The sequence below is a fragment of the Lemur catta genome, chromosome 17, assembly GCF_020740605.2.
Source record: "Lemur catta isolate mLemCat1 chromosome 17, mLemCat1.pri, whole genome shotgun sequence".
Taxonomy (NCBI): Eukaryota; Metazoa; Chordata; class Mammalia; order Primates; family Lemuridae; genus Lemur; species Lemur catta.
In genome coordinates this window covers 23,198,167-23,226,114 of record NC_059144.1, presented here as the reverse complement: position 1 = coordinate 23,226,114, position 27,948 = coordinate 23,198,167, and the positions used below count along the sequence as shown (strand labels likewise).

General features: G+C 40.6%; 1 protein-coding gene across 2 annotated transcripts in view; it reads right to left on the bottom strand.

Annotated features, from left to right (window-relative positions):
• PIGU (phosphatidylinositol glycan anchor biosynthesis class U) overlaps positions 1–27,691 on the bottom strand; it is an 81,358-nt gene extending 53,667 nt beyond the window's left edge. The window contains exons 1-4 of one of the 2 annotated variants that reach the window (XM_045528771.1): positions 27,386–27,691; positions 16,546–16,610; positions 5,278–5,337; positions 4,060–4,122 (exon numbers count right to left, since the gene is read on the bottom strand). In XM_045528771.1, the coding sequence (XP_045384727.1) occupies positions 4,060–4,122; positions 5,278–5,337; positions 16,546–16,610; positions 27,386–27,515 (318 nt within the window). In that variant the 5' untranslated portion in view covers positions 27,516–27,691. The remainder of the gene's footprint in view (positions 1–4,059; positions 4,123–5,277; positions 5,338–16,545; positions 16,611–27,385) is intronic. The other variant, XM_045528772.1, reaches the window with a different exon arrangement.
• Positions 27,692–27,948: the final 257 nt, after the last annotated feature.

The following is a 27,948-nucleotide window of genomic DNA, read 5'->3' as shown; positions in this document are numbered from 1 at the left end:
CATGCAAAACACTTGGCACAGTGGGCAAAACAATAAATATCTGTTGAAAGGCTGCATGAACGACCAAGTGGCAAAGCAAGTTCTCAGCCCTCTTGAAGAGTTATGGTCAGTGGCCTAAGGACTCCAAAGTTCCATCAGCAAAATGAAGTATTTTCAAGCAAGGTGGAACAATCTCAAATGTCACAGTATCTTGGGTTTTCTTCCTCACTCTCTTATTTCAAGTTTGTTACTTCCATGGAGGAGGTGTAGAATGGCCATGATGAAGAAAAGGAGAAGAGTTGGGTGTGGCTGGGCAGCTGACACTTAAAAGGGAGTGGGATGGGGGTGGGAAGCTCTTGCCTTCCCCTGGTGTGTCCCAACAAGTTCATGGGTGTGTTCCAGAATGAAAAAGAGGTACTCAACCTTATAAGCAAACACGGATCAGAATACAGATGGAAAGTCTCTGACTCCAAAACTGGTACCCCTGCTGATTTAATGATCAGATAATCTTACTTAGTCTAACAGCTGCAACCTATTAGAAAAGAGTGTTTCAGGCCAGGCGCGGTGGCTCACGCCTGTAATCCTAGCCCTCTGGGAGGCCGAGGCAGGTGGATCGCTCGAGGTCAGGAGTTCAAGACCAGCCTGAGCGAGAGCCCCCGTCTCTACTAAAAAAAAAATAGAAATAAATTATCTGGACAACTAAAAATATATATAGAAAAAATTAGCCGGGCATGGTGGCACATGCCTGTAGTCCCAGCTACTCGGGAGGCTGAGGCAGTAGGATTGCTTAAGCCCAGGAGGTTGAGGTTGCTGTGAGCTAGGCTGACGCCACGGCACTCACTCTAGCCCGGACAACAAAGTGAGACTCTGTCTCAAAAAACAACAAAAAAAAACCCCACAACTTCTATTACATCCAGCGAGAGACAGGAAAATGGCTAAAAATGTAAGGAAATTTTTAAAAATTACACACATGTGTGCAAATACATACATACCCCCTTCAAGAAAATATAAGTATAAAAATAAATGAGATTAGGGAATACAATTTAAAAATCAAAAACAAATACTTCTAAATACATTCACTAGTTTTGACAATAATGAGATTTAAAACAATCACAGGAGAGGTTAAAAATGACCTGAAGGGTGGTTCTCTAGGTGTCTTACCTTTGTGATCATTAATCAACTTGTAGGCAAGATGGTATGCTTTTCCATATGTATATTTCAATAGAAATTTCTGAATTGAAAAAACTTTCCAGGGTGGAGTCTTCCTTTCCTTCTTCCTACTTCCCTATATAGCCCTTTCCCTGTCCCTTGGAAGATTTGGTTTTGCAAAGACGAAATTTTCCTGCTTCATACAAAGGGCTTTTCCTAATCATTAAAACTATATCTATACCCATTTGTATCTCCAAAAACTATGGTGGTGGTGGAGGAAACACTCCACGTCCACCCCTCTCCAAGTGTTAGCTTCAGCACGTTCCAAATTCAAGAGCCTAGCCTCTAAATTTACAACCCTCTAATCACATTAAGAGGATACAGGTTTTTATCACTATCAAACCACCTGTAGCTCTCTTAACATCAACTCTGAGTTCCAAATAAGAAGCACCATCTCAACAAACGACAGATTAGACTAACATTGCTTTTGTCAAGTGAGGTAGATGTAAAATGTTATGATAATCAAGTGGTCACATTCAATCAGCGTTCATAACCCACAAGCTAACAGCTAGAGATGGGGTGGGAGTGGGGTCCCTCTCTGCACCATAGTTTTCCATGATACATTTGGGTGTAGACATAGTTTCATTACCAGGGATAAAAAGTCTCAAATTCCCAGCAAGATTAAAATACTTCCAGACTGTAGGATATGGACCCTTCTGACAAAATGGAAAAGATTTAGAGGAAGACATGGTGATATTCTATCTAAATCAACAGTAGTATGTTAGTATTATCAAAATCCACCATTGAGAAAGAGTAAATTTTCAACATAGCATAAATAAAACTCTTATTCTGACCAAGAAATCCAATGTTCTAATGGTCTGAACTCTGAAGATAGAGAAACAAAAATACTCCAAATTTTGATTCAGTCTTGGTGATAACAATGTCTTGGTGCACTAAAAAACAGGGTATTGACAACAACTTATTTGGTTTTTTCTTTCCCTCTTTAAATAACACAAAGAAAAAAAAATCTATATATGTTTACATATAAACTCAGAATTAACAAATGAATTAAAATTATCGGTGCTCTAAATTAAAGGTATCTCTCCTATTGACACTGAAGGCTTACTTTGTTAGGAAACTAACTGAAACCTAGTTTCATTGCTTCTCCATAACCCTCCCCTCCCCAGATTAAAAACTGTTTTAACTCGGGAGTGTGAGAGGTGTTTTTATGACAGTTGAACAACAAAAACAAAAGGAATACTTGTGATGTTAGCATCTCTAATCGACTTTCATTAAAACACATTTCAGTTTTACGTTTTGTTTTTTGTTTTGTTTTCAGTTTTACATTTTGGTTGAAAAGATCTGGGTGATTGTGTTCTTAAGTGAAAGCCACAAATCCACCCTTTGTGGACATTCATATTATATCATATATATCACATATCTATCTTGTGTATATGCACACACAGATTTATTTTTTCGCCAGTGTTTTATATTGAAAAATTTGAAACCACAGAAAAGTTGAAAGAATAATTGAGTAAACACCTAGATCCACCAATTGTTAACATTTTGCCACATCTGCTTTATCTCTACACACACACGTGCACACAAATTTTTTTTCCAAACCACTTGAAAGTAAACTGCAGATACCATGACACTTAATTCCTAAATATTTTAGCACATATTAATATAACTTCAAACAAAGACTATCTACATACACAGCCTATCTTGGAGAAGAAAATAGCCACTGCTACCTTATCTCTGAACTCCAGAGCATATGAATCTCATGCCCAGTTATTTCATCTGTAGCCCTCAAGGGAATCCTGTTAAATTATTTCACTTCAGCCCCTAAAATTTTCAAATTATACTCTATTAGTTTAACATGTACATACCCTGGCCTTAATGATACTAAGTCTCTAAAATGTAGTTCTTAATCCTTTAGGGTAGCAGTCAAAGACTCTTTGAGTACCAATAAGAGCTATGAAACCTTGGAAAAAATGACACATGCACAAACACATTCAATTTTTATACCATTTCAAGGGTTTTATAGACCCATTAAGCCTATAAATGGACCCCAAGTTAAGAACCTTTCAGTCTAGACATTTAGAAAATCTCTCTGAGGTCTAAAATGCTAGAATTCACCAGCTTCATTTGTGACTGACAACCAGTGACACAGAAAGGCAGACTGCTATTTCTGGTTCTATTACTTGGTAACAAAAGTGAAAATGAACCACAAACAGATGCCAATGAGATTCAACCTTATCTCACCCCAACCTAAATCCTCTCAGAGACTCCCAGCCAATCAAAGAGGACTTTAGCCAAATTTTTTTTTTTTTTACAACTACATGGATAAGTACAGGTGGTTAATCTGTTAATTCCCTCAGCACCCTGGAAAAGGAGAATGGTCCCACGATGCAATTCCCCTTGGCTATTACATATGGATTAAGACTAAAGTTTACATCAGGCATTTAATACCTGCCAATTTTTCCAATTAAGATTACTTTCTGCAGGGAAAGAGAAACAGCATTGGGAATCTAATTTTACCTCAGGCTTGACATGGTGAGTTAAATGCTTTATTCATTTTGAAAAGAAAAACTGGTGAAAGGAATGGAAGATTTTTAAAGGTCCTCATTAATAGAACAGTTGTTTAACTCTACTCTAGAAAGTCTGAACTTGCACAGGTGTCTGGATATTAATAGTTATTAGTAAACTACACAGAGTAAGCTGACCTTTCTGTATCTATTAGTAAACTGTCTTGTGAGTTTGGGTTTGCTCATTCCCAGGCTGGCTGAAGAGGCCAGAAGTTTCACACCCACTTCTTAGCATTTTAAAGCAGTTGGATCCTTGAGTATAAGACCTTTGATTCTTTGTAAATAACAAAAACCAGCAGGTTACCAAATTCCACAAACTGTGTCCCACCTACTAACTACTTACCACAACTTTATTGAAGTCCTGGATTGCAAAATACAGGGCAATAGCAGTGAGTACATCAGTTGTCTGTCAAGAGAAAAAGAAATAATAGGAAATAGAACTCAATTAGTGTAAGAGTAATGGAATGTTGCCAGGGCCTAGAGTTTTGAGATGGTGGTGGACCGCCAGTACTGAACTCTTACAGTCAGGCAGAAGTCCAACCCTCACTTCGACTCCCAAAGATAAGGCCCATTCAGGAGGTCTGAATGAAAAACCCTGAGGATCGGAACCCCATCTAGGCTCACTTCAGTTTGGTGTCCCACATCTGCTCTAGAATTGCAAGCTACTTACATTTGCTGTAAAATGGGAATAATACCGAATGCTATGCAGGCCTGATGAATGCCAAGTGCACATAGTAAGTCCTCAATAAATAGCAGCCATTATAATTACTAAGAAAGACCTTAGTGGACTTAGTGGACTTCCTAGGTATTTCTTGACCCAAATTTTCAACCCTAGACAAGTGTTTCAAATTGCTATGCTCTCAAAACACAGGCCTGTCATCTCAATTTTGAAGGTTCTTGCCCCCTAAAAGTCTCATCAGTCCTGTGTCCTCTTCCATAATGACTCACATATTCTCTTAGCAGAATGCTTAGGAAATTCAGGATGCCTTCCACACCAGCACTACAATTAAAGCCAATCATGGAATCTTGGAGCTAGAAAATTCAAGACTGTATAGTCCAGAAACCAAATTCTAAAAAGAATAAGGAATTGAAACTGGTCAGACATTAGAGATTATTCCTCACACTTCCATAATACTGCCACAGTTCCATGAATTCAAATGAAAGACCTAAGTTTTTACTTTTATTTTCTGAAAGTACCTCCTGAGGTACTAAGACAGATTTTTTCCTTAAAAACAAGAAGACAAGTCAGCATGGTGGTGTGTGCCTATAGTCTCAGGTACTAGGGAGGCTGAGGCAGGAGGGTTGCTTAAGCCCAGGAGTTCAGAGCCAGCTTGGGCAACATAGCAAGACCTCTATCTCAAAAAAGGAAAAAAAGAAGACAACGAACTAAAATTTAAAAATAGATACATATCAACTGGTCCAATGGTAGTGGGTTATCAAAACTTATTAACATTAGCGTCACTAAAGTTGGTATTCAACCTCCCACTGCTAAATTTGACTGACTTTAAAAAAATAAAATAAAATAAAGATACATATCGATTTTATGTGGAAGGTTACTTACCATAAATACCAATTCAGCATAGTCAATTAGGAAATGAAAGAGGTATATTATTAATGGAGTCTGCAGGAGAAAAACAAACACAAAAAAAAGTTAAGTTAAATCTTACTATTATTAGTTTCCAGAGTAAGAGATAGGGGGAAAACTATTCTATCGCAAAAATCTTTTTCTTTCCTAGAAAACTGTTCTGTGCTAGTTGGCCAGTGTGTATATGAGAGAGAATGATTTGGTATCACTGGATCATTTTGTGCCACTAGGATTGTACTTTGAGTTAAGGGAATGAACAAAATCTGACACATTGTGTATCTTTTGAAGAACTGTTAACACCCTAAAGGTATGAAGTGAATTTTAGTTCTAAGACGTATATGATAGCCAAGAGGAACTCCATAGTGGACCAAGATTGCTGAACTCATAAAATAAACTGGGAAATGTTTTCCCTTCTTCTGTTCTCTGATAAGTTTATTTCTTCCTCAAAGATTTGGGAATATTCACTTGCTGTGAAGCCATCTTGGCCTGGGTTTGTTTGAGAGATTTTAAATTATAGGTTCAATTTCTTTCATAGATCAAACACTATTCCGATTTGCTGATTTTTCTTTGTCAGTTTAGATAAGTTGTCTTTTTCTAGGAATCTGTCCATTTCATCTAAATTTTCAAGGTTATTGACATAAAGTTGTTAATAAAACTTTGAAAATATATTCTAATTTCCACTGACATTTCGTCTTTAATTGAGACTACTTTAAAAATGTACAATGTTTATAGCATTCTAGGAGGCCAAGGCGGGAGGATCACTTGAGCTCAAGAGTTTGAGACCAGTCTGAGCAAGAGCAGGACACCATCTCTACTAAAAATAGAAAAAATTAGCCAGGTATGGTGGAGCGAACCTGTAGTCCCAGCGACTCGAGAGGCCGAGGCAGGAGGATCGCTTGAGCCCAGGAGTTTGAGGTTGCTATGAGCTATGACGACACCACTGCACTCTAGCCAGGGCAGAATGAGGCCTTGTCTCAAAAAAAAAAAAAAAAAAAAGTACAATGTTTAATTTCCAAATATTTGAAAGTTTTCTTTATTTATATACATATATATTTATACATTTTGTTTGTTTGGTTTTTTGGTTTTTTTTAGAGATAAGACCTTGCTCGGTTGCCCAGGCTGGAGCACAGTGATGCCATCATAGCTCCCCATAACCTATAACCCCTGGGCTCAAGGGATCCTGGCACTTTAGCCTCCCAAGTCACTAGGACTACAAGTGCGCAAGCCACATCTGACTAATTTTCAAAAAATTTTCTTTGTAGAAAAAGGGTCTCGCTGTTGCCCATGCTGCTCTCAAACTCTCAGCCTCAAGCAATCCTTCTCCCTCAGCCTCCCAAAATGCTGGGATTATAGGCGTGAGCCACAAGGCCCGCCTCTTTTTATTATATATTTTTATAATTGGTTTCTATCTTAACTCTACTGTGGTCACAGAAAATACACTATATGATTTCAATCATTTAAAATGTGTTGTGACTTACTTTATAGTCCACCATATGGTCAATTTTGGTAAATGCTCCATGCACACTTGAAAAGAATGTCCATACTAACATTTATGAGTACATCATTCTATATATGACGTTTAGGTTGAGTTTACTAATGATCTGTTCAAATCTTTTGTATCGTATTGATTTTCTTGGTCTGTTTGTTCTATCACTGAGAGAGCTATGTTAAAAATCTCCCACTATGACTGTGGGTTTATCTATTTCTTCTTTTAGTTATATCATTTTTGTACTATATATTTTGAAGCTATGTAGTTAGATGCATTTCCACGTACAAATACTGCATCTCCTGGGTGGAGTGATGTTTTATCATTATAAGATAATCTTCATCTCTAGTAAGGTTTCTTGCCTTAAAGTCTTATTTATGTGATATTAGTGTAGCCACAGCAACCTCTTTGGGCTAATGTTTGCATAATATAGTTTTTTCTGTCTTTTTACTTTCCACCTTTCTGTGTCCTTCTATGGAAGACGTATGTTTCTTAAAAGCAATACATAATTATTTTTCTCTAACCCAATCTAAGATAACCAAAATACAGTTAACTGATACATTTGCATTTAAGTTTACTATCTATTTAATTTTCCATTTGTTCCATTTTTTTCTCCTTTCTTGCATTCTTCTGTATTATTTTTATTATTCCAGTTTCCCCTCAACTAACTTGTTGGTTATACATTTACTCACTATGCTTTTAGTGGTTAACCTCCAGTTTACATTACATACATCCTTGACTTTAATTAGAGTATAAAATAAATGATTACTTTTACCACTTCCTAGATAATATAAAGATCTTTGAGGCTGGGTGTGGTGGCTCATGCGTGTAATCCTAGTACGCTGGGAGGCCAAGGCAGGAGGATTGTTTGAGCTGAGGAGTTCAAGACCAGCCTGAGCAAGAACAAGACCCCATCTCTACTAAAAAAAAATAGAAAAATTAGCTGGGCATGGTGGTGCATGTCTGTTGTCTCAGCTACTAGGGAGGCTGAGGCAGGAAGATCACTTGAGCCCAGGAGTTTGAGGTTGCAGTGAACTACGGTGATACCAGTGCACTCTACCTGGAGCAACAGAGTAAGACTTTGTCTCAAAAAAAATCTTTGAACATTTAACTCCATATAATTTGCCCCAGACTTTTGTTATTGCTATAATTTCAATTCTACATATATTTTAAATCCATAAGACATTATTATTTTACACAATCATACTCATGTGGAATTACCCATATATTTTCTTTTCCACTGTTATTTATTCCTTTCTAAATTCTATGATGCTATTGAGGATAATAATCGTTTGGACTTTTTGTATTTTTTTACAATGTAGGTGTGCTGGCAACACAGTCTATCAATTTTTATTACCTGGAAATGTTTTTACTTTGCCTTATTTTTTTCTTTGTAAAACAAGTACTAATGTTGCCCAGGCTGGTCTCAAACCCCCGGAGCTCAAGCAATGCTCAGGCTCCAGCCTCTGGAGTAGCGAAGATTGGAGGCATGAGACACCATACTTGGCTTTGCCTTCATTTCTATTTTTTTCTTTTGCCCTCTCTTTTGTATTTTCTTCTGTAGACCCTCTGTGTGGTCATGCCTTCATTTCTGAAAGATATTTTCCCTTAGTATAGAATTCTGTGTTGGCAGATGTTTTCTTTCAATACTGTAAAGATAACTTTCAACTGTCTTCTGGATTCTACCATTTCTGTTGAGAAATTAGTTTCCATCTTACTGTTCTTTAAAGATAATTACCCCCCCATTGGCTGTTTTTAATCTTTTTCTTTGGTTTTGAGAAGTTTTATTTTGAGTTTATGTTCAAAGTTATATATGCTTTTCTTTGAATTTATCCTGCCTGGGTTTATAGAGCTTCTTGAATTAAAATCTTTAATAAATTTTGAAACACTTTTCAACCACTATGTCTTCAAAATACTGGTTCTGCCTCATTCTGTCTTTTCTCCCATTCTGAAATTCCACTGCTATGTATGTCAGACCTTCTACCATGTCATATAGATCTCTTATGGCTTTTTCTGTGTTTTCCATCCTTTTCTCTCCAAGTTCCAGTCTAGTTATTTTCTATAGATCTTACCTTCCTTTAGCTTTTTTTTTTTTTTTTAAGACAGAGTCTCACTCTATTGCCTGGGCTAGAGTGCCGTGGCATCAGCCTCGCTCACAGCAACCTCAAACTCCTGGGCTCAAGCGATCCTTCTGCCTTAGCCTCCCAAGTAGCTGGAACTATAGGCATGCGCCACCATGCCCAGCTAAGTTTATATATATATACTTTTAGTTGTCCAGATAATTTATTTCTATTTTTAGTAGAGATGGGGTCTCGCTCTTGCTCAGGCTGGTCTTGAACTCCTGAGCCCAAAGGATCCACCCACCTCAGCCTTCCAGAGTGCTATGATTATAGGCGTGAGCCACAATGCCCGGCCCTTCCTTTAGCTTTGTGTGTATTTTCTACAGGCCTTATCTTCTCTTTAGCTTTGTATAATCTGCTAAATTCATCTGCATTCTTAATTTATTATGTTTTCCAGTTCTAGAATTTCCATTTGATTCATTTTTCTATATTCTAGTTCTCTGGTGAAATTCTCTATCTTTTCATCTATTTTTTGAGCTTTTTTTTTTAGGCTATTCAAGTGAATATTATTTGAACATATTAATCACTTTTTTTTTTTTTAAGAGACAGGGTCTCAATATGTTGCCCAGGCTGGTCTCCAACTTCTGGCCTCAAGTGATCTTCCTGCCTCAGCCTCCCGAATAGCTGGAATTACAGGTGTGTAACACCACACCTAGGTAACATATTACTCATTGGTCACAGTTATTTTAAAGTCCATGTTTTTGATAACTCCAACATATAAATCACCTGTGAATCTGTTTATTGCTTTTTTTTCTGTCTTATTTTGCTTGCTAATTTTTGACTGAATGATGGACATTCATCATGAATGTCATGTATGAAAAAGTATAAAGGCTCTGGATGTTTGTAAGAACTATTTGTTATATTATTTCTGAGACCTGTTTAGAGCCATTCTAAACTATCTGAAGCATCAAAACACTTTGAAAGGAGGCTACTGGTAATATAAGTATCATGTTACTACTTCTTACAAACAAGGATGCATGAAAAAAAGAATTCATTAGTAAATATTGTAATCCTTTCAGAACTTTGAAAGGCAAAGTTGAAGCCTCTGCAGAGGTAAAAAGTTGATATCGGGTAGCTAACATATTGAGGTTTACTGTACTCTAGGCACTTATTTTTCTTCCAGAAAACATTTCTTTAAGCTTCTAGCAAGCAATTAGAATATAATCACATCACTTTATTTAGGGATTGAGCTAATTAGAAGCTGGATTCAGTCTTTGTAAGACTGGCCTGTATCTGGTCTACCCTTACTCCTAGAGTATAGTCCTTTAGAGGTCCCAGTTGAAGCCAAGTCCTTTAGCACTTTGGTTGGTCCTGCACTCAATTTTTATTTCCCCAGCACCCTGAGGCTGACAATAGCTCTGCTTAGCTCCTAAGCTGCTTACCAGCCAATTTCTGTTTCATTTCTCTGCCTCTCAACCTGTGCCACTTACAAATTGATAAGTGTGTCAAGGAGAAAGCAGCTCAGACTGTTAGTCTCACTTTCCTCTCTGGGAACTTGGCCCCTCGACTCCTGGCTACTTGGTATTTTTCAATGCCTTCAAACAGATTTTTTTTTTTTTAAATCCATCCTGCTTTTCCAGGTGTTCTTGGCAGGAAGGTTGGTCTGCTACTGCAAGCCAGTTCACCAACCCACCAGAACCAGAAGGGAAGTACATAACTTGGTTTTAGTGAGCCCATGCTGCTGACTCGGGAGCACCTCTTCCCAACCCCCAACCACAGGCACAATGCGTCCTATAATAAAGGTCACTGACAGGGTTTTTAGTGAGAACAAGTTAGCATGGTAGAAAAAATGGAGGGTTCAGAGTCAGACTCAGGTTTAAAGCCAGGTTCCACCTGAGTAGCTCTGGGCACGTTGTTTTCCCTTCTGAGCCTTAGTTTCCTCAGGTATAAAGTGGGAATAGGAACCGATTTCACAGGGGTCTTGGAAAGATTAGGTGAGGTAATGTGTACAAAGGACTAGCACAGTGCCTAGAGTACAGTAAACCTCAATATGTTAGCTACCCGATATCAACTTTTTACCTCTGCAGAGGCTTCAACTTTGCCTGTCAAAGTTCTGAAAGGATTACAACTATCTACTAATGAATTCTTTTTTTCATGTATCCTTGTTTGTAAGAAGTAGTAACATGATATTTATATTACCAGTAGCCTCCTTTCAAAGTGTTTTGATGCTTCAGATAGTTTAGAATGGCTCTAAACAGGTCTCAGAAACAATGTAACAAATAGTTCTTACAAAGCCCATCTGCAAATGGGTTGGTTTCCATAATGAACTAACATATACACAACAGTTAGTTTAATTGTGCAACATATTATCATAGAGAAGCATAGGCTAATATAATTTGCCTTTAGACTACATCCATTTGAGTGACCATTCCCACTTGGGGTAGGGTATGAGTGAATAAACTCACAATTTTACTGTCAGTACTTGGCTAAACACACAGAAAACAGAAATGTCTGTTGAAGGCAATCAAAATCTAATCCATGGTTGCTAAATTCCTTTCTTCTCTCCTGTGCAGATTTTTCTTCTCCACTTTCACATATTCTAACTTTCCCTAAGACCTAGATAATAAAATCTGCTGAAGATTAAAAAACAATAATGCAAAGCTATGATCAACTTTCTCTTCAAAAGTGTTCTTTTCATTTGCTATGACTTCATTTTATTTCTTTATCTTTTATGACCTAGAGAAACTGTATTAAAATATAGGTAGCTCTTGATTTATGAGCACCTAGCTTACAAGCAAATGAACCCATATTCAGTAATGGGGAGCAAGGGACTTTGAGTTTGAAGTTGTCCCCACTGTGTTTGGGGGAAGCAGCTATTCTTGCCCCTTCATTCAGAGTTCTTAAAGGTTAACAGTCCTAAAGCAGTTGTCTCATTCAGGCAGAATTAACATTCTTCTGGTAGATGGAAATTACTACCCCCATGCTTTCATTCCCCTTTATACACACACACACACACACACACACACACACCTGATGAGGAATAAGAATGTGTTCTAGGTTCCTTCGTGTGTCTAAGAACACATTTACTCAGAGAAACAAAATTTGAAATGATGGTTAAGTGGCTAGACATAGCTCTTCCACTTATTCATTCAGCGCATCTTCCCCTCTCCAAAACTTCCCTCCCCACTTCTCACTTTCAGCAGACAGCCTCATTTCTTATTTCACTGAGAAAAGGAGAAGCAATTAAATGAGAATCACCTTATTTTCGCACTACCCAACCAACTTCCTGTATCTATATCCATATTCTCTACCTTTCCCTTATTAACAATGGATGAGATCCTTTCTTCCTATCTAAAGCCAGTCCTCCTGCTGTGAATGGGATCACATTCCTTTCTGCCTTTTCAAGGCCACTACCCATTCAAGTATCTTCTCTATTTTACATAACCAACCAAAGAGGATTATTTCCATCACCAACCAAATATGCAGATCCTCATATTTTAAAAATCTTCACGGGACATCTCCCTCTAGCTACCATACCATTTCTTTGCCCTCTTTTTGAGCAAAACTCCTTAAAAAGGTTGCCTTTGCACTTGCTCTCCTCAGTGCACTTCAACCAGTCTATTATCCCCACATGGCACTGAAATTACTGTTGCCAAAGTCTCCAAAGATCTCAATTTGGCAAATCATTCATCAAGCTTCAGTCTAAATTTTCCCAACCTTGCAATGGCATTTGACATAGTTTTTATTCTCTCCTTGAAGCACTTTCTCCTCTTGGCTTCCAAGTACCAGAGCCTCTTGATTTTCCTCTTTCTCTGCTTTATTTGCTAGCTCCTCTTCCCCTTTCTAGCCTCTCTGTATTAGAGTGCCCCAGGTCTCGGTACTGTACTCTTCTGTATCTAATTTCACTCCCTAGGTATATTAGTTATCTCTTTCTGTGTTACACATTACCCCAAAACAAAACAGCTTAAAACAACAAACACTGGCCAGGCACTGTGGCTCAGGCCTGTAATCTCAGCACTTTGGGAGGCTGAAGTGCAAGGCCTGCTTCAGGCCAGAGCAGCCCAGGCAACATAGCAAGACCCCGTCTCTACAAAAAATATTTTAAAAATTAGCCAGGCATGGTGGCACGTGCCTGTAGTCCTAGCTACTCAGGAGGCTGAGGCAGGAGAATTGCTTGAGCCTAGGAGTTCAAGGTTGCAGTGAGCTATGATCACGCCACTGTACTCCAGCCTGGGCGACAGAGTGAGACCCTGTCTCTAAAAAAACAGCAACAAAACAAAATTTATAATCTCAATCATCTCACAGTGTCTGAGAGTCAGGAATCCAGGAGTGGCTTCACTGGGTGTTTCTGGCTCAGGATCTCTCCTGAGGTTGCAGTGAAGCTGTCAGCTGGAGTTGCAGTCTGAAGCGGCTTGAGTATTTGCTTCCAAGCACACTCACTTGGCTATTGGCAGGAGGATTCAGTTCGTCATCACAGAGGCCTCCCCATAAGGCTGCTCATGATATGGCTTCCCCAGAGCAAGTGATCTGAGAGAATTTTTGAGATGGAAGCCACGGTGTCTTTTATAACCTAATCTAGAAAGTGACATACTATTACTTCTGCCATATTCTACTGGTCACACAGACCACCTGTGGTACAATGTGAAAGGGGACTACACAAGTGTGAATACTGGGAGAAAATGTATTCTGCTTACTTTGAGTTTATCTTTTTCATTTTCTTTCTTTCTTTTTCAGACAGGGTCTCTTGCTCTGTCGCTCGGTAGCTCATTGCAACCTCAAAACTCCTGGGCTCAAGTGATCCTCCTGCCTTAGCCTCCCGAGTAGCTGGGACTACAGGCATGTACCACCACACCAGACTAATTTTTGTATTTTTTATAGAGACAAGGTCTTGCTCTTGCTTAGGCTGATTTTTCTTGTTTCTTAAGGTAGAAGCTGTGATCATTGATTTGAGACCTTTCTTCTTTTCTAATATAGGCATTTAGTACTATAAATTTCTCCCTAGGTACTGCTTTAGTGACATCCCACATATTTTGATAGGTTGCATTTTCATTTTCATTCATTTCAAAATACTTTCTACTTTCCCTTCTGATTTCTTCTTTGATCCATGGGTTATTTAGGAATATGTTACTTAGTTTCTAAATATTTGGGGATCCTCCAGATATCTTTCTGGTATTAATTTTTTATTTAATTCCACTGGGGTCAGAGAATATACTTTGTATGACTTGAATCTTTTTCAGTTTATTGACCCTTGTTTTATGGGCCAGAATATGGTCTGTTTTGCAAATGTTATGTGTACATTTGTTTTTTTGTTTTGTTTTTTTGAGACAGAGTCTTGCTCTGTTGCCTGGGCTAGAGTGCTGTGGCATCAGCCTAGCTCACAGCAACCTCAAATTCCTGGGCTCAAGCAATCCTCCTGCCTCAGCCTCCCGAGTAGCTGGGACTACAGGCATGCACCACCATGCCCAGCTAATTTTTTCTATATATTTTTAGTTGTCCATATAATTTCTTTCTATTTTTAGTAGAGACGGGGTCTCGCTCTTGCTCAGGCTGTTCTCGAACTCCTGAGCTCAAACGATCCACCCACCTTGGCCTCCCAGAGTGGTAGGATTACAGGCGTGAGCCACCTCACCTGGCCCCTGCTATTGTTGGATGTTCTATAAATGTCAGTTAGGTCAAGTTGGCTGATAGTGTTATTCAAGTCTTCTATTTCCTCGCTGATTTTGTTTGCTTGTTATAGCAATCATTGAGAAAAGGATATTGAAATCTCTGACTATAATTGTGGATTTGTCTATTTCTCTTTGTATTTCTATCAGTCTTCATATATTTCCAAGCTCTGTACCTAACAGTACATAAACATTTAGGATTATTATAACCTCTTGATGAAATGACCCCTTTATCATTATTAAATGAACTTCCTTATCCCTGCTGATATTCTTTGCTCTGAAATCTGTTTCTTTTTTACTAACTTAATGTCTGTTTCTCTCAGAAATATAAGCACCATGAAGCCAGAGACTGTGTCTTGTTTTATATCCTGAGGACCTAGCAGAGTGGCTGGCATTCGGTAGATACTTAACAAATCTTTATCAAAGGAAGGAGAGAAGAGAGGAAGGGATTGTAATACGTATGCAGATAGAGGTAGGCACGAGGCATAAGGGATGAAAAGGTGCCAGCACCTGTTTTGAAGAGAGTACTATCATAATGAGTGAAACAAATACAGAAGCTATTTCAAGAATGTGGTATGAGGCCGGGCGGTGGCTCATGCCTGTAATCCTAGCACTCTGGGAGGTCGAGGCGGGAGGATTGCTTGAGGTCAGGAGTTTGAGACCAGCCTGAGCAAGAGCAAGACCCCGTCTCTACTAAAAAATAGAAAGAAATTAGCTGGACAACTAAAAATATATAGAAAAAATAAGCCAGGAATGGTGGCACATGGCTGTAGTCCCAGCTACTTGGGAGGCTGAGGCAGGAAGATTGCTCGAGCCCAGGAGTTTGAGGTTGCTGTGAGCTAGGCTGACACCACGGCACTCTAACCAGGGTGACAGAGCAGGACTCTGCCTCAAAAAAAAAAAAAAAGTATATATGAAGGAGATAACTATAAAAATTAGGGGATAAATTATCAAATTAGAAGACTTCTACTTTAAAATGATACGGCCACTAAGAATGAGAAGGAAAGCTGGAAAATATGTGGTTGATGTGGTGATGAGGGTCTGTAGGACTATGCCCCTCTAAGGTGTTTGGATTTTATTCTGAGGTCAATGATGAACATTCAAAGGTGTTGAACAAGACAGTGATAAAAATCAGATTCACATTTTAGAAAGATGGTCCTGACTGCAGTATAAAGAGTCAACAAGCAAGACTGAACGCAGAAAGACTTACCACGAACCTATTGCGGTAACCGAAACAAGAGATGATGCTGACCTAATTAAGAGTGTTTCTACTATTCTTAAGACCTAATTTTATGGGTTAAATGGCTTTTGTGGGCTTTCTTTTTTTTTTTTTTTGAGACAGAGTCTCACTCTGTTGCCTGGGCTAGAGTGCCGTGGTATCAGCCTAGCTCACAGCAACCTCAAACCCCTGGGTTTAAGCGATCCTACTGCCTCAGCCTCCTGAGTAGCTGGGACTACAGGCATGCACCAACCTTCCCGGCTAATTTTATATATATATACTTTTAGTTGTCCAGCTAATTTCTTTCTATTTTTTTAGTAGAGACGGGGTGTTGCTCTTGCTCAGGCTGGTCTCGAACTCCTGAGCTCAAATAGTCCACCCGCCTGGCCTCCCAGAGTGCTAGGATTACAAGTGTGGGCTACCATGCCCGGCCATTTGTGGGCTTTCTAAGAAAACAACATTGTTGTCACAGTTTTCATGGGAAAGCATGTTCCAAAAAATAAATTACATGCTAATTAGCATACAACCTATTCATGCACTGAGGACCGTTAACAACTAAATAAGTTGTTAAAGTTGCCATTAAAAATGGTAACTTTTACAGAAACCTCATCCGCTTTCCAAATTACAATCTTAATCTAGATCATTTCCACTGCAATTGCAAAACCTCTTTCTTATGCGGAAGACATCTAAAAATGGGCTGTTTCTAAACATGATTTTTAAAAATAGATCGTCTTAAATGTACAAAACAGAGGTTAAGATTTGGTATCTGTGGCTGTAAACTACTTAGTACCCAGAGAAAAAAACAAGAACACTTACTTCATGAAATACAGCTCCAGAATACGGAGATACTCCCAAATCCAACAGTGAAAGGCCTTCAACCACTGAAAAATAAGACATCCAAATTCACTCAGACTTGGGAGACACAGCAGGCAGCTATAAACCAGTGCTAGATAACCCTCAGGACCAAGAAAAGCCTCAGAATTTATCAAACCCCTTGCCTCATCCCCAGCAAGTGGCTTTAAGTCTTGATTTGAACATTTCCAATAATGGGGAACTCCCTTCCATACAGAGTATCCTTTTCCATCGTGGGCAGCACTCATTATGAGAAAGTTCTATGTTAAACTATAAGCTTCCTTCTATTTCCTTATAATTTCCACCTATTCTAAAAAATTGTTTTATTTATATATAACCTGCCCCATTCTAAAACACAATAAGATAACAAATCAGAAGATGTTGAGAAATGTTGCCATAGTGTAGGGAAATGCACACTCACTCTCAATTATGCTGCTTGTTTGAGTTTGACATTTGTATTAACTTTTCTACAGTACAATATGTCTTTTTAAGTGTGTGCCTTTTGACCCACAAATGATAGTTTTTAGGGAAGTTTATCCTAGGGAAATAATTGGACAAGTACCCAAAGAGGTATGTTCATTATAGTGCTCAGATTAGGGAACAATTAGAAATAATCCCAATGTTCATTAATGGAGATTTATTTAAATGAGTTCTGATATAATATATATCTACATATCTACATATAATGGAATAGTTCATAACTAAAAATTATTCTACATTATAAATAATTGAATAAATAAATAAATGGAAGAGAAAAGACAGCTTCCTTATATAGAATTCTAAAGATCAAATGTAGAAGGAACTATGGAATAGAAAATCACCATCAGACCCCACACTAATAATTGTGAAAGGCAAGTTCATCGATGGATGCTAAAATTAGTGGGCAAAAATATGATGAAAAACAGAATATTTGCAAGGGGAAAAATAATAATTTTACATGGATAAAACTGGCACTATTTTAACCATGTGACCAAGTTAACACATCAGCATCAAGTACCTCCTAATATGATACACTAAGACAGAGATAAAAACGCTTCTCTAGTCCTTGTACCAAAAATGTGATATCCTCGCCAAAAAAAGCATAACCTCAATCTATTGTGAGAAAACATAAGGCAAATCCAAACTGAGTAACAAAATAACTGGCCAGAACTCTTAAAAATGTTAAGTCTGAGGAAGTGTTCCATGTTAGAAGAGACTAAAGAGAAAAAATAACTAAACGCAAAGTGGAATCACAGATTAGATATTGGACCAGAAAACAGACATAAGTCGGGCACAGTGGTGAAATTCTTATAAGGTCTGTTGATTAGTTCATAGTATTATGTCAATGTCAATATTATGGTTTAGGTCATTACACTATGATAATACAGAATATTAACATTAGAAGAAGCTGGATAAAGGGTAAACAGGAATGCTATGTACCATATTTGTAATTTTTTTTGAAAATCTAAAATTATTTCAAAATTAAGAGTTAAAATAAAAAAGTATACTAGAGGTCTATATTTACTGAAGGAAAGCTGTCCATGAAATATGCTTAAATGAAAATCAGGTCATAACACAACATGTAAAATATGGTAGAGTTTTATTTAATTTTTTTTCCAAATGCTTTGTACCATTTAGTCCAGTAAATGCAGTAAAATTATATTCCAGATTTTTAAGGAAAAACAGTTAAGTTAAGCCTGTTAAGTCAAGCCTGCAAGATACAGCTTTCTCAAGTGTCTGCAATGCCGGTATGAAAACAAAAAATTAAGTTACATTGATACATCCAAGTTTTTTTATATGTAGTGATGAGCACAAACATTAATAGAGATAAAATACTGATGCAAATAACACTCTATTTTAAATTTTTATAAGCATTCATTCATTTAATTATTTAAGAGAGAGAAAATGAATATGTATTCAATGAGAAATGCCTGGAAAAATAAACATTAAAATATTAACAGTGACCATCTGGGTGATAAGATTACAGATCTTTGATTTTTTCTTCCTTTTCTGAATCTCTAGCAATGAACATGTATTATTTTGTAATTATTAAAAATAAACAGGAAAAAAAGTTTTTTAATGGGTGACAAAGGATAAAAAAAACATAAAATTGAGCTACAAAAACCTATAGAATGTATATGGTTATAAATGCAAAAAATATCTCAGAAGGATACATTAAGAAACCAGTAACAATGGTTGCCTCCAGGGAATAGAACCAAGTGGCTATAGGAAAGTGGTAGAAGGGTGCCTTTAAATCACACAGCCTTTTGTACCTTTGATTTTTGAACCATGTGATTGAATTACCTATTCAAAAATAAATAATTGAAAAATAAAATCAAAGCTACAAAGCCTATTTTTAAAAACTACATATTTGTGGGCCATAAATATGACTTTAAACTTTATAGATCCACCCTAAAGAAGGAAACTTGGCTGGCCCTGTGGCTCATGCCTATAATCCCAATGCTTTGGGAGGCCGAAGCAGGAGGATTGCTTGAGGCCAGGAGTCTGAGACCACACTGGGCAACACAGCAAGACCCCATCTCTAAAAAAATTTTAAAAATTACCTGGGCATGATGGTACATAACTATAGCCCTAGCTACTCGGGAGGCTGAGACGGGGATTGCTTGAGCCCAGGAGTTCAAAGTTACAGTGAAATGTGATCATGCCACTGCATTCCAGCTTAGGAAACAGAGTGAGACTCTGTCTCTTAAAAAAAAAAAAACAAAAAACTAATCAATTACACAATTCATGGTGGCCATAAAATAAAACAAGCCTGTTGCTCAAGATCAATGTAACTGAACCAGAAAGAAATCTCCCTCAAGGAATCCCATAAGAGATTGCTGTGTAACACAGCTATTAAACCCCTCACTAAGGCTGGAAGAGGTGGCTCATGCCTGTAATCCTAGCACTTTGGGAGGCGGACACTGGAGGATCAGTTGAGCCCAGGAGCTGAAGACCAGCCTGAGCAAGAGTAAGACCCTATCTCTACAAAAAATAGAAAAATTACCCCAGCTGGTATCGCGTGCCTACAATCCCAGCTACTCAGGAGGCTAAGGCAGGGGAATCGCTTGAGCCCAGGAGTTTAAGGTTGCAGTGCGCAATGATAAGGTCACTGCACTCCAGCCTAGGTGATAGAACGAGACCCTGTCTCAAGGGGGAAAAAAAAGCCCTTCACTAGAGACCCAAGGAAATGATCATCAGGCTACTTCACAAGGTATCTTTCAGCCTAAATTGATGGCATCCTACCACAGAGCAGAAAAAGCAACTATACAAGGGACCAGTATGAGGCTGCCCAGAACCGTAACTCTCCATTAGTCTGGTTTAATCCAGAGGGATATTTTCAAGTATGTAGCTAGAGGACAGACTGCACACCTTTCAGGCAGTTATCTAAAATGTAATTCCTCTCAGATATGCTTTTACTAGATATTGTACATTAGTGAACTTGTTAATGTATTCTCTGCCAAGTGCCTGGAAGGTGGCTCTTCTATTTTGATAATTAAATATGACATCATGTACTTAATGATAATTGATCTGGGGGAAGGGTCAACCTCATGTAAAAACAGTTTTTTTAAAAAAACCTACCATTTACTATAAAATTAAAAAATATAGGAAGAACATAAACTCAGAATATTTTAAATTAAATACATTTAGCTTTATGATAAACTTCTTACACTGTCCTTATTTTTCTTATTTTCATTCACATGATTAAAAACTTTGGGCCAGGCGTGGTGGCTCATGACCATAATCCCAGCACTTTAGGAGGCCGAGGTGGGAGGATCACTTGAGGCCAAGAGTTCAAGACCAGTTTGGGCAACATAGTTAGACCCTGTTTCTAAAAAAATTTTTTTTTAAAAACTTAGCCGAGTGTGGTGGTGCAGGCCTGTAGTCCCAGCTACTCCAGAGGCTATGGTGGGAGGATTGCTTGAGCCCAGGAGTTCAAGGTTACAGTGAGCTATGATGGCGCTACTGCACTTCAACCTAGGTGACAGAGTGAGACTCTCGTCTCTAAAAAAAATTTTTTTTAAATAATTAAAGACATTCAAAAAATTTTTTAAGGGCAAGACTAAACTATAGTGTCTAGGGATATTCATTTGAGTAAAAACACCTTAAAAAATGCAAAGATGTCATTACTATTGTTCCTCCTCACTCTGACTCTCATAGGAGCATTAGAGGTAGGTTTCTCAGTAAGTAGTAGTAACTTGGGCTCTACCCTGAACTCAAAAAGCTAAACTCATACTAATTCCTAATCTTTAGGTAAAAGGCTGAGGAAAGACCAAAACATGGCAAAACGGTTCCAATATTATTCCTGACAGATTTCCAAACAAGATGGTATAGTGTGAACTCTGGTACAACAGCCATGCCTAAAGAATGTTCGCTCTTCATACAAAACATTATTGGCTATGTGACCTCGGGCAAGTGACTTAATCTCTCCATGCCTCATTTTCTCTTCTATAAAATGGTGTTAATAATAGTATTTACATCACAAGGCCATTAGAGAGATCAAATTAGTTTATTAACATACCTAAACTGCTCAGAACAGTACCTGTCATGTAGAAAACATTATATCAGTGTAAATTCTTATTATTTTTATCAGACGGGGAAGTCCATGCTTGCTCTCAAGCAGGAAATTCATACATATTAATATTTTAGTTAGACTATCAAAGAGATGGATTTGTAGAAATAGGTGACACAGAAAATATCTCTTTCTTATTGTAATGGATACATTACTTTTGCCTGCCCAGCATCAATTTCCCCCTCTTCTGGTAACAGCACCCTAGTCTTTCCTGTGGGATACCCCCCTCTTCTACATTTTGGGTAAGGCTGCCTCCTCTCCAAAGAGGTAGATATATGACCCAACCTGACCATAGTAATTGGCTGAAGAACTGATACACAACCCAAATCAGTTCAATGTGACTCAACTCCAGGGCTTTTGTTGTGCTCATTGAAAAAAAGTCACCCACTTTCCACTAGACTTGGCACTCTGAAGATACAAAAATTAGAGGCTACAAGTGGCCACTCTTGCCAACATCTGGGAAGAGCCTGCCTGAATGCAGCCAATGCCAAGATGGAGAAAGAATTAGTCCTGATGAGATCATTGAGTCACTGGGTTCAGCTAGGCCTGAAGTCAGGATCTGTCCTTGGAGTGTTCAGTTATAAAAGCCAATAAATTCGCTTTTTATTATACACTGGCCAGTCTGTATTGGGATTCTATCATTTACATATGAAACAATTGATAACACATTGACTGAAAACTCCTCAGATATTTGAACACAGTAATCATCCCCTCCAAGTATACAACTTATTCCTATTTTAAAAAATCAGTCCCGGCCGGGCGTGGTGGCTCACGCCTGTAATCCTAGCACTCTGGGAGGCCGAGGTGGGTGGATCCCTTGAGCTCAGGAGTTCGAGACCAGCCTGAGCAAGAGCGAGACCCCGTCTCTACTAAAAATAGAAAGCAATTATCTGGACAGCTAAAAATATATATAGAAAAAAATTAGCCAGGCATAGTGGTGCATGCCTGTAGTCCCAGCTACTCGGGAGGCTGAGGTAGGAGGATCACTTGAGCCCAGGAGTTTGAGGTTGCTGTGAGCTAGGCTGACACCATGGCACTATAGCCCGGGCAACAGAGCGAGACTCTGTCCCAAAACAAAAAAGAAAAAGAAAAAGAAAAAAAAAATCAGTCCCTACTACAGCCAATCAAAATCTATTTGGATCCAGGTCCCTTCACCCAAAGAACCGATCCTTCAACTCAAAATGTCATGTGAAGGTCGGGTACGGGCACGGTGTTTGAGACCAGCCTGAGCAGGAGTGAGACCCTGTCTCTACAAAAAATAGAAAAATTAGCTAAGCAGGGTGGCGTGCGCCTGTAGTCCCAGCCACTTGGGAGGCTGAGGTAGGAGGATCATCTGAGCCCAGGGGTTTGAGGTTGCACTGAGCTATGATGACACCACTGCACGCTAGCCTGGGTAACAGAGCAAGATCCTGTCTCCAAAAAAAAAAAAAAAAAAAAAAGTCTTGTGAAACCAGAAGGGCTCCTACTTTAGTATTTTTAAATGCCTACCTTTGGGGGTTTAATACAATCATCTGCTTTTTGGGCAGGGGGTGGGAATGAGGGTCTCTCAAACTTCTGGGCTCAAATGATCCTCCCACCTCAGCCTCCTGTGTAGCAAGGACTACACATATGTGCCATGACACTCATCTTTAATCAGTTGCTTTATTTATTTATTTATTTTTGAGACAGAGTCTTACTCTGTTGCCCGGGCTACAGTGCTGTGGCATCAGCCTAGCTCACAGCAACCTCAAACTCCTGGGCTCAAGTGATCCTCCTGCCTCAGCCTCCCAAGTAGCTGGGACTACAGGCATGCACCACCATGCCCAGCTAATTTTTTCTATATATATTTTTAGCTGTCCATATAATTTCTTTCTATTTTTAGTAGAGACGGGGGTCTCGCTCTTGCTCAGGCTGGTCTCGAACTCCTGACCTCGAGCGATCCACCCGCCTCGGCCTCCCAGAGTGCTAGGATTACAGGCGTGAGCCACCACGCTCAGCCAGTAAATTTTCCTTTTCATACCAGGGCTGCCTACTCTGTCCTCCTCACCTGCTCCAGAAACTGGGCACTCAATCCTGTATGGTCACTGGAGTCTCTGGGGTCCCTAGCAAACAATTCTTTACTCTCCCTTTGCTTTGTTTGTGCGAGGATGTGACAATGTCCCATCAACCAGCTAAACCAGCTAGGATGTGACTTGCTTTCTAAACAGCGAGCGTGGGTTTCTTTCTACCTTCAGGCGGAACCCAGCCTCACAGGCCTCTTACAAGTTACCTCCCTCTATACTATCTGCCAAACCAATAATCCTCAAGGGGCTTTGAAGGTAAAACTTGCCTCTCTGGCCCAATGAAAGGGGTCATACCCTAGTGAGGACTGGCAAATAGATTTCATCCAGATGCCTCCCTATACAGGAGTCAAGCACTTATTAGTGTTTACTGACACTTTTACTCATTGGGTTGAAGTTTCATGGCAGGACTGAAAAGGCCACATGAAGTTTCCCGAAGGCTTATGGAGGACATGATATCTCGTTTTGGCCTCTCCCAGTCCTTACAGAGTGACAACTGTCCTGCTTTTGCTTCACAGGAAACAGCTGGACACCAACATGCCCTTCAAGTAGCTCAATTCTTGCAAACATTATAAGAATACAAGCTACCGCCTAGAGACCCTTCTTCCCCTAACCCTCTCTGTCAGCCAGGGACTTAGTGCTCATCAAACAGTGGAAGGATGGGTCCCCCACATCCCAGCTAACCCCAGTGTGGAAAGGTCCTTATCCAGTCTTACATTCTACCCCAGCTGCTATTAAGGTTCCAGGTATACCCACTTGGATGCATGATTCTCAGATGAAGCCATGGAAAGACCAAAATGAAACTCATCCGGCCCCTGTGGACAAGGACTCCAACACCAGACAAAAATACTCATGTACTCCCTTGGAGGATTTCCGGTACCTTTTCAAGCAGACTCCTCCCGCTGTGGCTTCTTCAGATAAGTAGCACAAAGTGTTAATCCATGGGTAAAACACCTTTTACCCTGGCAAACAAAAACACCACTTTCTACCTTTATGGGAACAGCAGGCACTGATGGAGTGTCCACACAAGGCACATCCCTAGGCCTGTAGCAGTCTTTGGCTGAGGAGGCAGCATGAGACCTGGTAAAAACTAGCCATATACTTGCCCTGTTACAGGAACAGTTAGATTCACTTGCCAAGGTCACCTTACAAAATAGGCGGGCCTTTGATCTTCTAACTGCAGCACAAGGGGGCACCTGCTTGTTCTTTTTTTTTTTTGAGATGGGGTCTCACTGTGCTCAGGCTGGCGTTGAACCCCTGAGCTGCAGCTATCCTCCCGCCTCAGCCTCCCAGGAAGCTAGGACTATAGGTGTGAGCCACCTCTCCTGGCCTACACCTGCTTGTTCTTAAAAGAACAGTGCTGCTTCTTTGTTAACAGGTCAGGACAGGTTCAGGACAACATCACTGCCATCTTAGAGTCTGCCTCCAATCTCCAGACTCGTGGTGAGACCTCTAGGCCAGGGTGGATGTCATTAATGATTCCCTTGGCCACCCCATTACTTTGTGTACTAGAAATTCTTATATCAGGGCCAATCCTCATAAATTTTCTAACTACATATATTTCATCCTGTCTAGAGGCCATCAAGCTACAAATAGTCCTACATTCTCTGCCAGCCCTGGCGCCTACCTCCTCCTCACACCTATAACTACAACAACGTACAAAGAACATATATCGAAGTACCCTGGAGAGACCCCCAGAGAACCTATAAGAGGCCACCCTAACAGGGGTCGTCACCCCCCAACTCAGCAGGAAGCAAAAAGATGAGCAGACGCCCCCTACCCAATGATTTGGGCCTCTAGAATACAAAGTGGGGAAATGTTAGGTAGTTAGTAAGGGATTCTAGGTCTCCTGGGGAGGAAAGATTGTGCCCTGGCTTTGGTGCAATTGCCCCACCTGGGAAGAAGGACAAGTGTGGGTCCCAGGCCCCCATCTTGGTCCTGCCCTCCCTTAATCCTGCCCTGAGCTACTGCCATACCTGGGGGAGGAGAGACTACCCTAGAATCTGCCAATCAGAACTTAGTGCACCAGCTGCAAAACAACGCAGAAGACACTCTAGCCCACAGGCCGAGCAGCATAGGTACTGTAGAGCCTGGAAATTGACCTAGAACACCCCGTATGCGTAGTAAGACTCAGGCCATGCAACTCCAAACTGTCCAAAGTGGTTCCATGGTGATGTCTGAACCATAGGGAGGTCCCAATCTGGGCACTATAAAACAAGACTAAGACCATAACCAACCCTTTTTTGGAGACAGAGTCTGGCTCCATTGCCCAAGCTAGAGTACGATGGCATCAGCCTAGCTCACAGCAAATTCAAACTCATGGGCTCAAGTGATCCTCCTGCCTCAGCTCCCCAAGTAGCTAGGACTACAGGCATGCGCCACCATGCTCAGCTAATTGTTTCCATAGTTGTCCGGCTAATTTCTTTCTTTCTTTTTTTTTTTTTTTGAGACAGAGTCTCACTTTGTTGCCCGGGCTAGAGTGAGTGCCATGGTGTCAGCCTACCTCACAGCAATCTCAAACTCCTGGGTTTAAGCGATCCTACTGCCTCAGCCTCCCAAGTAGCTGGGACGACAGGTATGCGCCACCATGCCCTGCTAATTTTTTCTATGTATATTTTAGTTGGCCAGATAATTTCTTTCTATTTTTAGTAGAGACGGGGTCTCGCTCTTGCTCAGGCTGGCCTCAAACTCCTGACCTCCAGCGATCCACCTGCCTCGGCCTCCCAGAGTACTAGGATTACAGGCATAAGCCACCACAACTAGCCAAACCAACTCCTTTTTTTGCCCCTTCCTTTTGCTCTCACTTTGCTGCAACAGTGGGTCCAGTCATCATCTGTGGCGTATGTATCACGCTCTATCAACCTGTATCTTGCTCTTGTTTTATAATCCTATCTTTCTCTCCTCAATAAACCTCACTTTCGTGGTTGCCTTAAAAAAAAATTCACTGAGTTCTACACTTATATTATGTGCAATGTATGTATACTGTACTTCAGTAAAAAAGTTTTTTAAAAAATCATTAAACTAAAAAAAAAAATCATTAAATTGGCCAGGCGTGGTGACTCACGCCTGTAATCCCAGCACTCTGGGAGGCCGAGGCAGGAGGATCACTTGAGCTCAGGAATTCAAGATCAGCCTGAGCAAGAGTGAGACCCTCATCTCTACTAAAAGTAGAAAAAAAATTAGCCCAGCTTGGTGGCGAACGCCTTAAGTCCCAGCTACTCTGGAGGCTGAGGCAAGAGGATCACTTGAGCCCAGGAGTTTGAGGTTGTTGTGAGCTAGGCTGATGCCACTCTAGCCCAGGATACAGAGCAAGACTCTCTCTCAAAAAAAAAAAAAAAAAAAAATCATCAAACTCTGGCTCCAAACTAACCTCCACCCCATTACTCCCCTACTTTGGATATTTTATATCCTTGAACATCTCTTGATGCTATTTACCTTCTGCTACCTCGAACTCCCCTTTTCTCTAATCTTTCTTTTTAGCCCCTGTGTCCTTCAAGAATCAGCTCAAATCCCACACATCCTTAGGAAACTGGAAAAGGAGAGGACAGTTTATTCAGGGTCAGAACACTGAGGATGGAACTGGGAGGACAGAGGAAGTACACTTTTTATAAATTATGATAACTCTTTGATTCTCTCACTAGCCTGTGGCTCCTTCAGCCCAAGTTCTGTGTTTCACTGGAGGCACGAGTATAAAACAACGTTTGATGAAAACCTTAAATAAAAAATAAGGAACAGCAGGAAGAACTGCAGTGCAAGTCCCAGACTGAGAAGAGGCTTCTATGCACAAGGACTCTCCTCACTTAAACAAGATTGGTCCCCTCATCTTGGACCCTCTCGCACACCATCCCCTACCGCAGGGAGCACCGCTGGCTATCCCGCGCCAAATCCCAGTCCCCTGCGCAAACCCTATTCCACACTGCACCCCCTCCTCTTATCCCAGCCTGCTTCGGACCACACCCCACGGCTCAGGACTCCGAATGGGACACGCCCCCTCCGCTTCCCACCCCTCAGGTGGTCGGGCCCCCGGGGCCCAAACCTCGGGACACCGCCCCTACGTCCCCTCCCCTCAACAGCCCCGCCCTCGCCCGGGACCCCGCGAGCCGCTCAGTTCTCAGAACACCGCGCGCCTGCGGCCACTGCCCCCGCCTCTCATTCACAGAGGCCGGGACGGCGCAGGCGGGGCCTGACCGCGTACCGGAGCCGGCGCCCTCACCTCTCTTCCAAGAGTTCAGGGGGGACACCACCTCCACCCGCTCAGAAATGAGCTCGGCCAGACTGGAGCAGAACAAGGCCGCCCGCACAGTCACGGCCAATACGAGCACAAGGGCCAAGGGAGCCGCCATGATAACTGGGGCGGGCGCGCGGGCGGGAAGGGAAGACGAGACGGAAGAGCCTCGCGACCTGCGCGCCACCCTCTGGAGTCCCGCGGGCGGGCGCGCGCCGCTGCCGCCGCCGGGCCGGCGGGGCGTGGGGACTACGCCTCCCAGGAAGCCTTGCGGCGGGCCGGGCCGCGGGAGCGCGCCGGGGCAGCGCCGCTAAAAGCAGACGCGAAAGTCGTCGCTTGCGTGCGGTCGGGAGGGAGCTTGAAAGAGACGTTAATTTCACTCCTGTGTGCATGTTTTTAATGTTAAAATGATTACCTTTTATGTTTTTAAAGAGTGTTCAATAACTATTCTTTTATTTGCTTTACGGTTGTTTATTGAACGGCAGCGATTATCTGCCGGGCACTATATTCGGTTTCGAGGGTGATTTTGGAGTTGTAGACACTTACTAGCC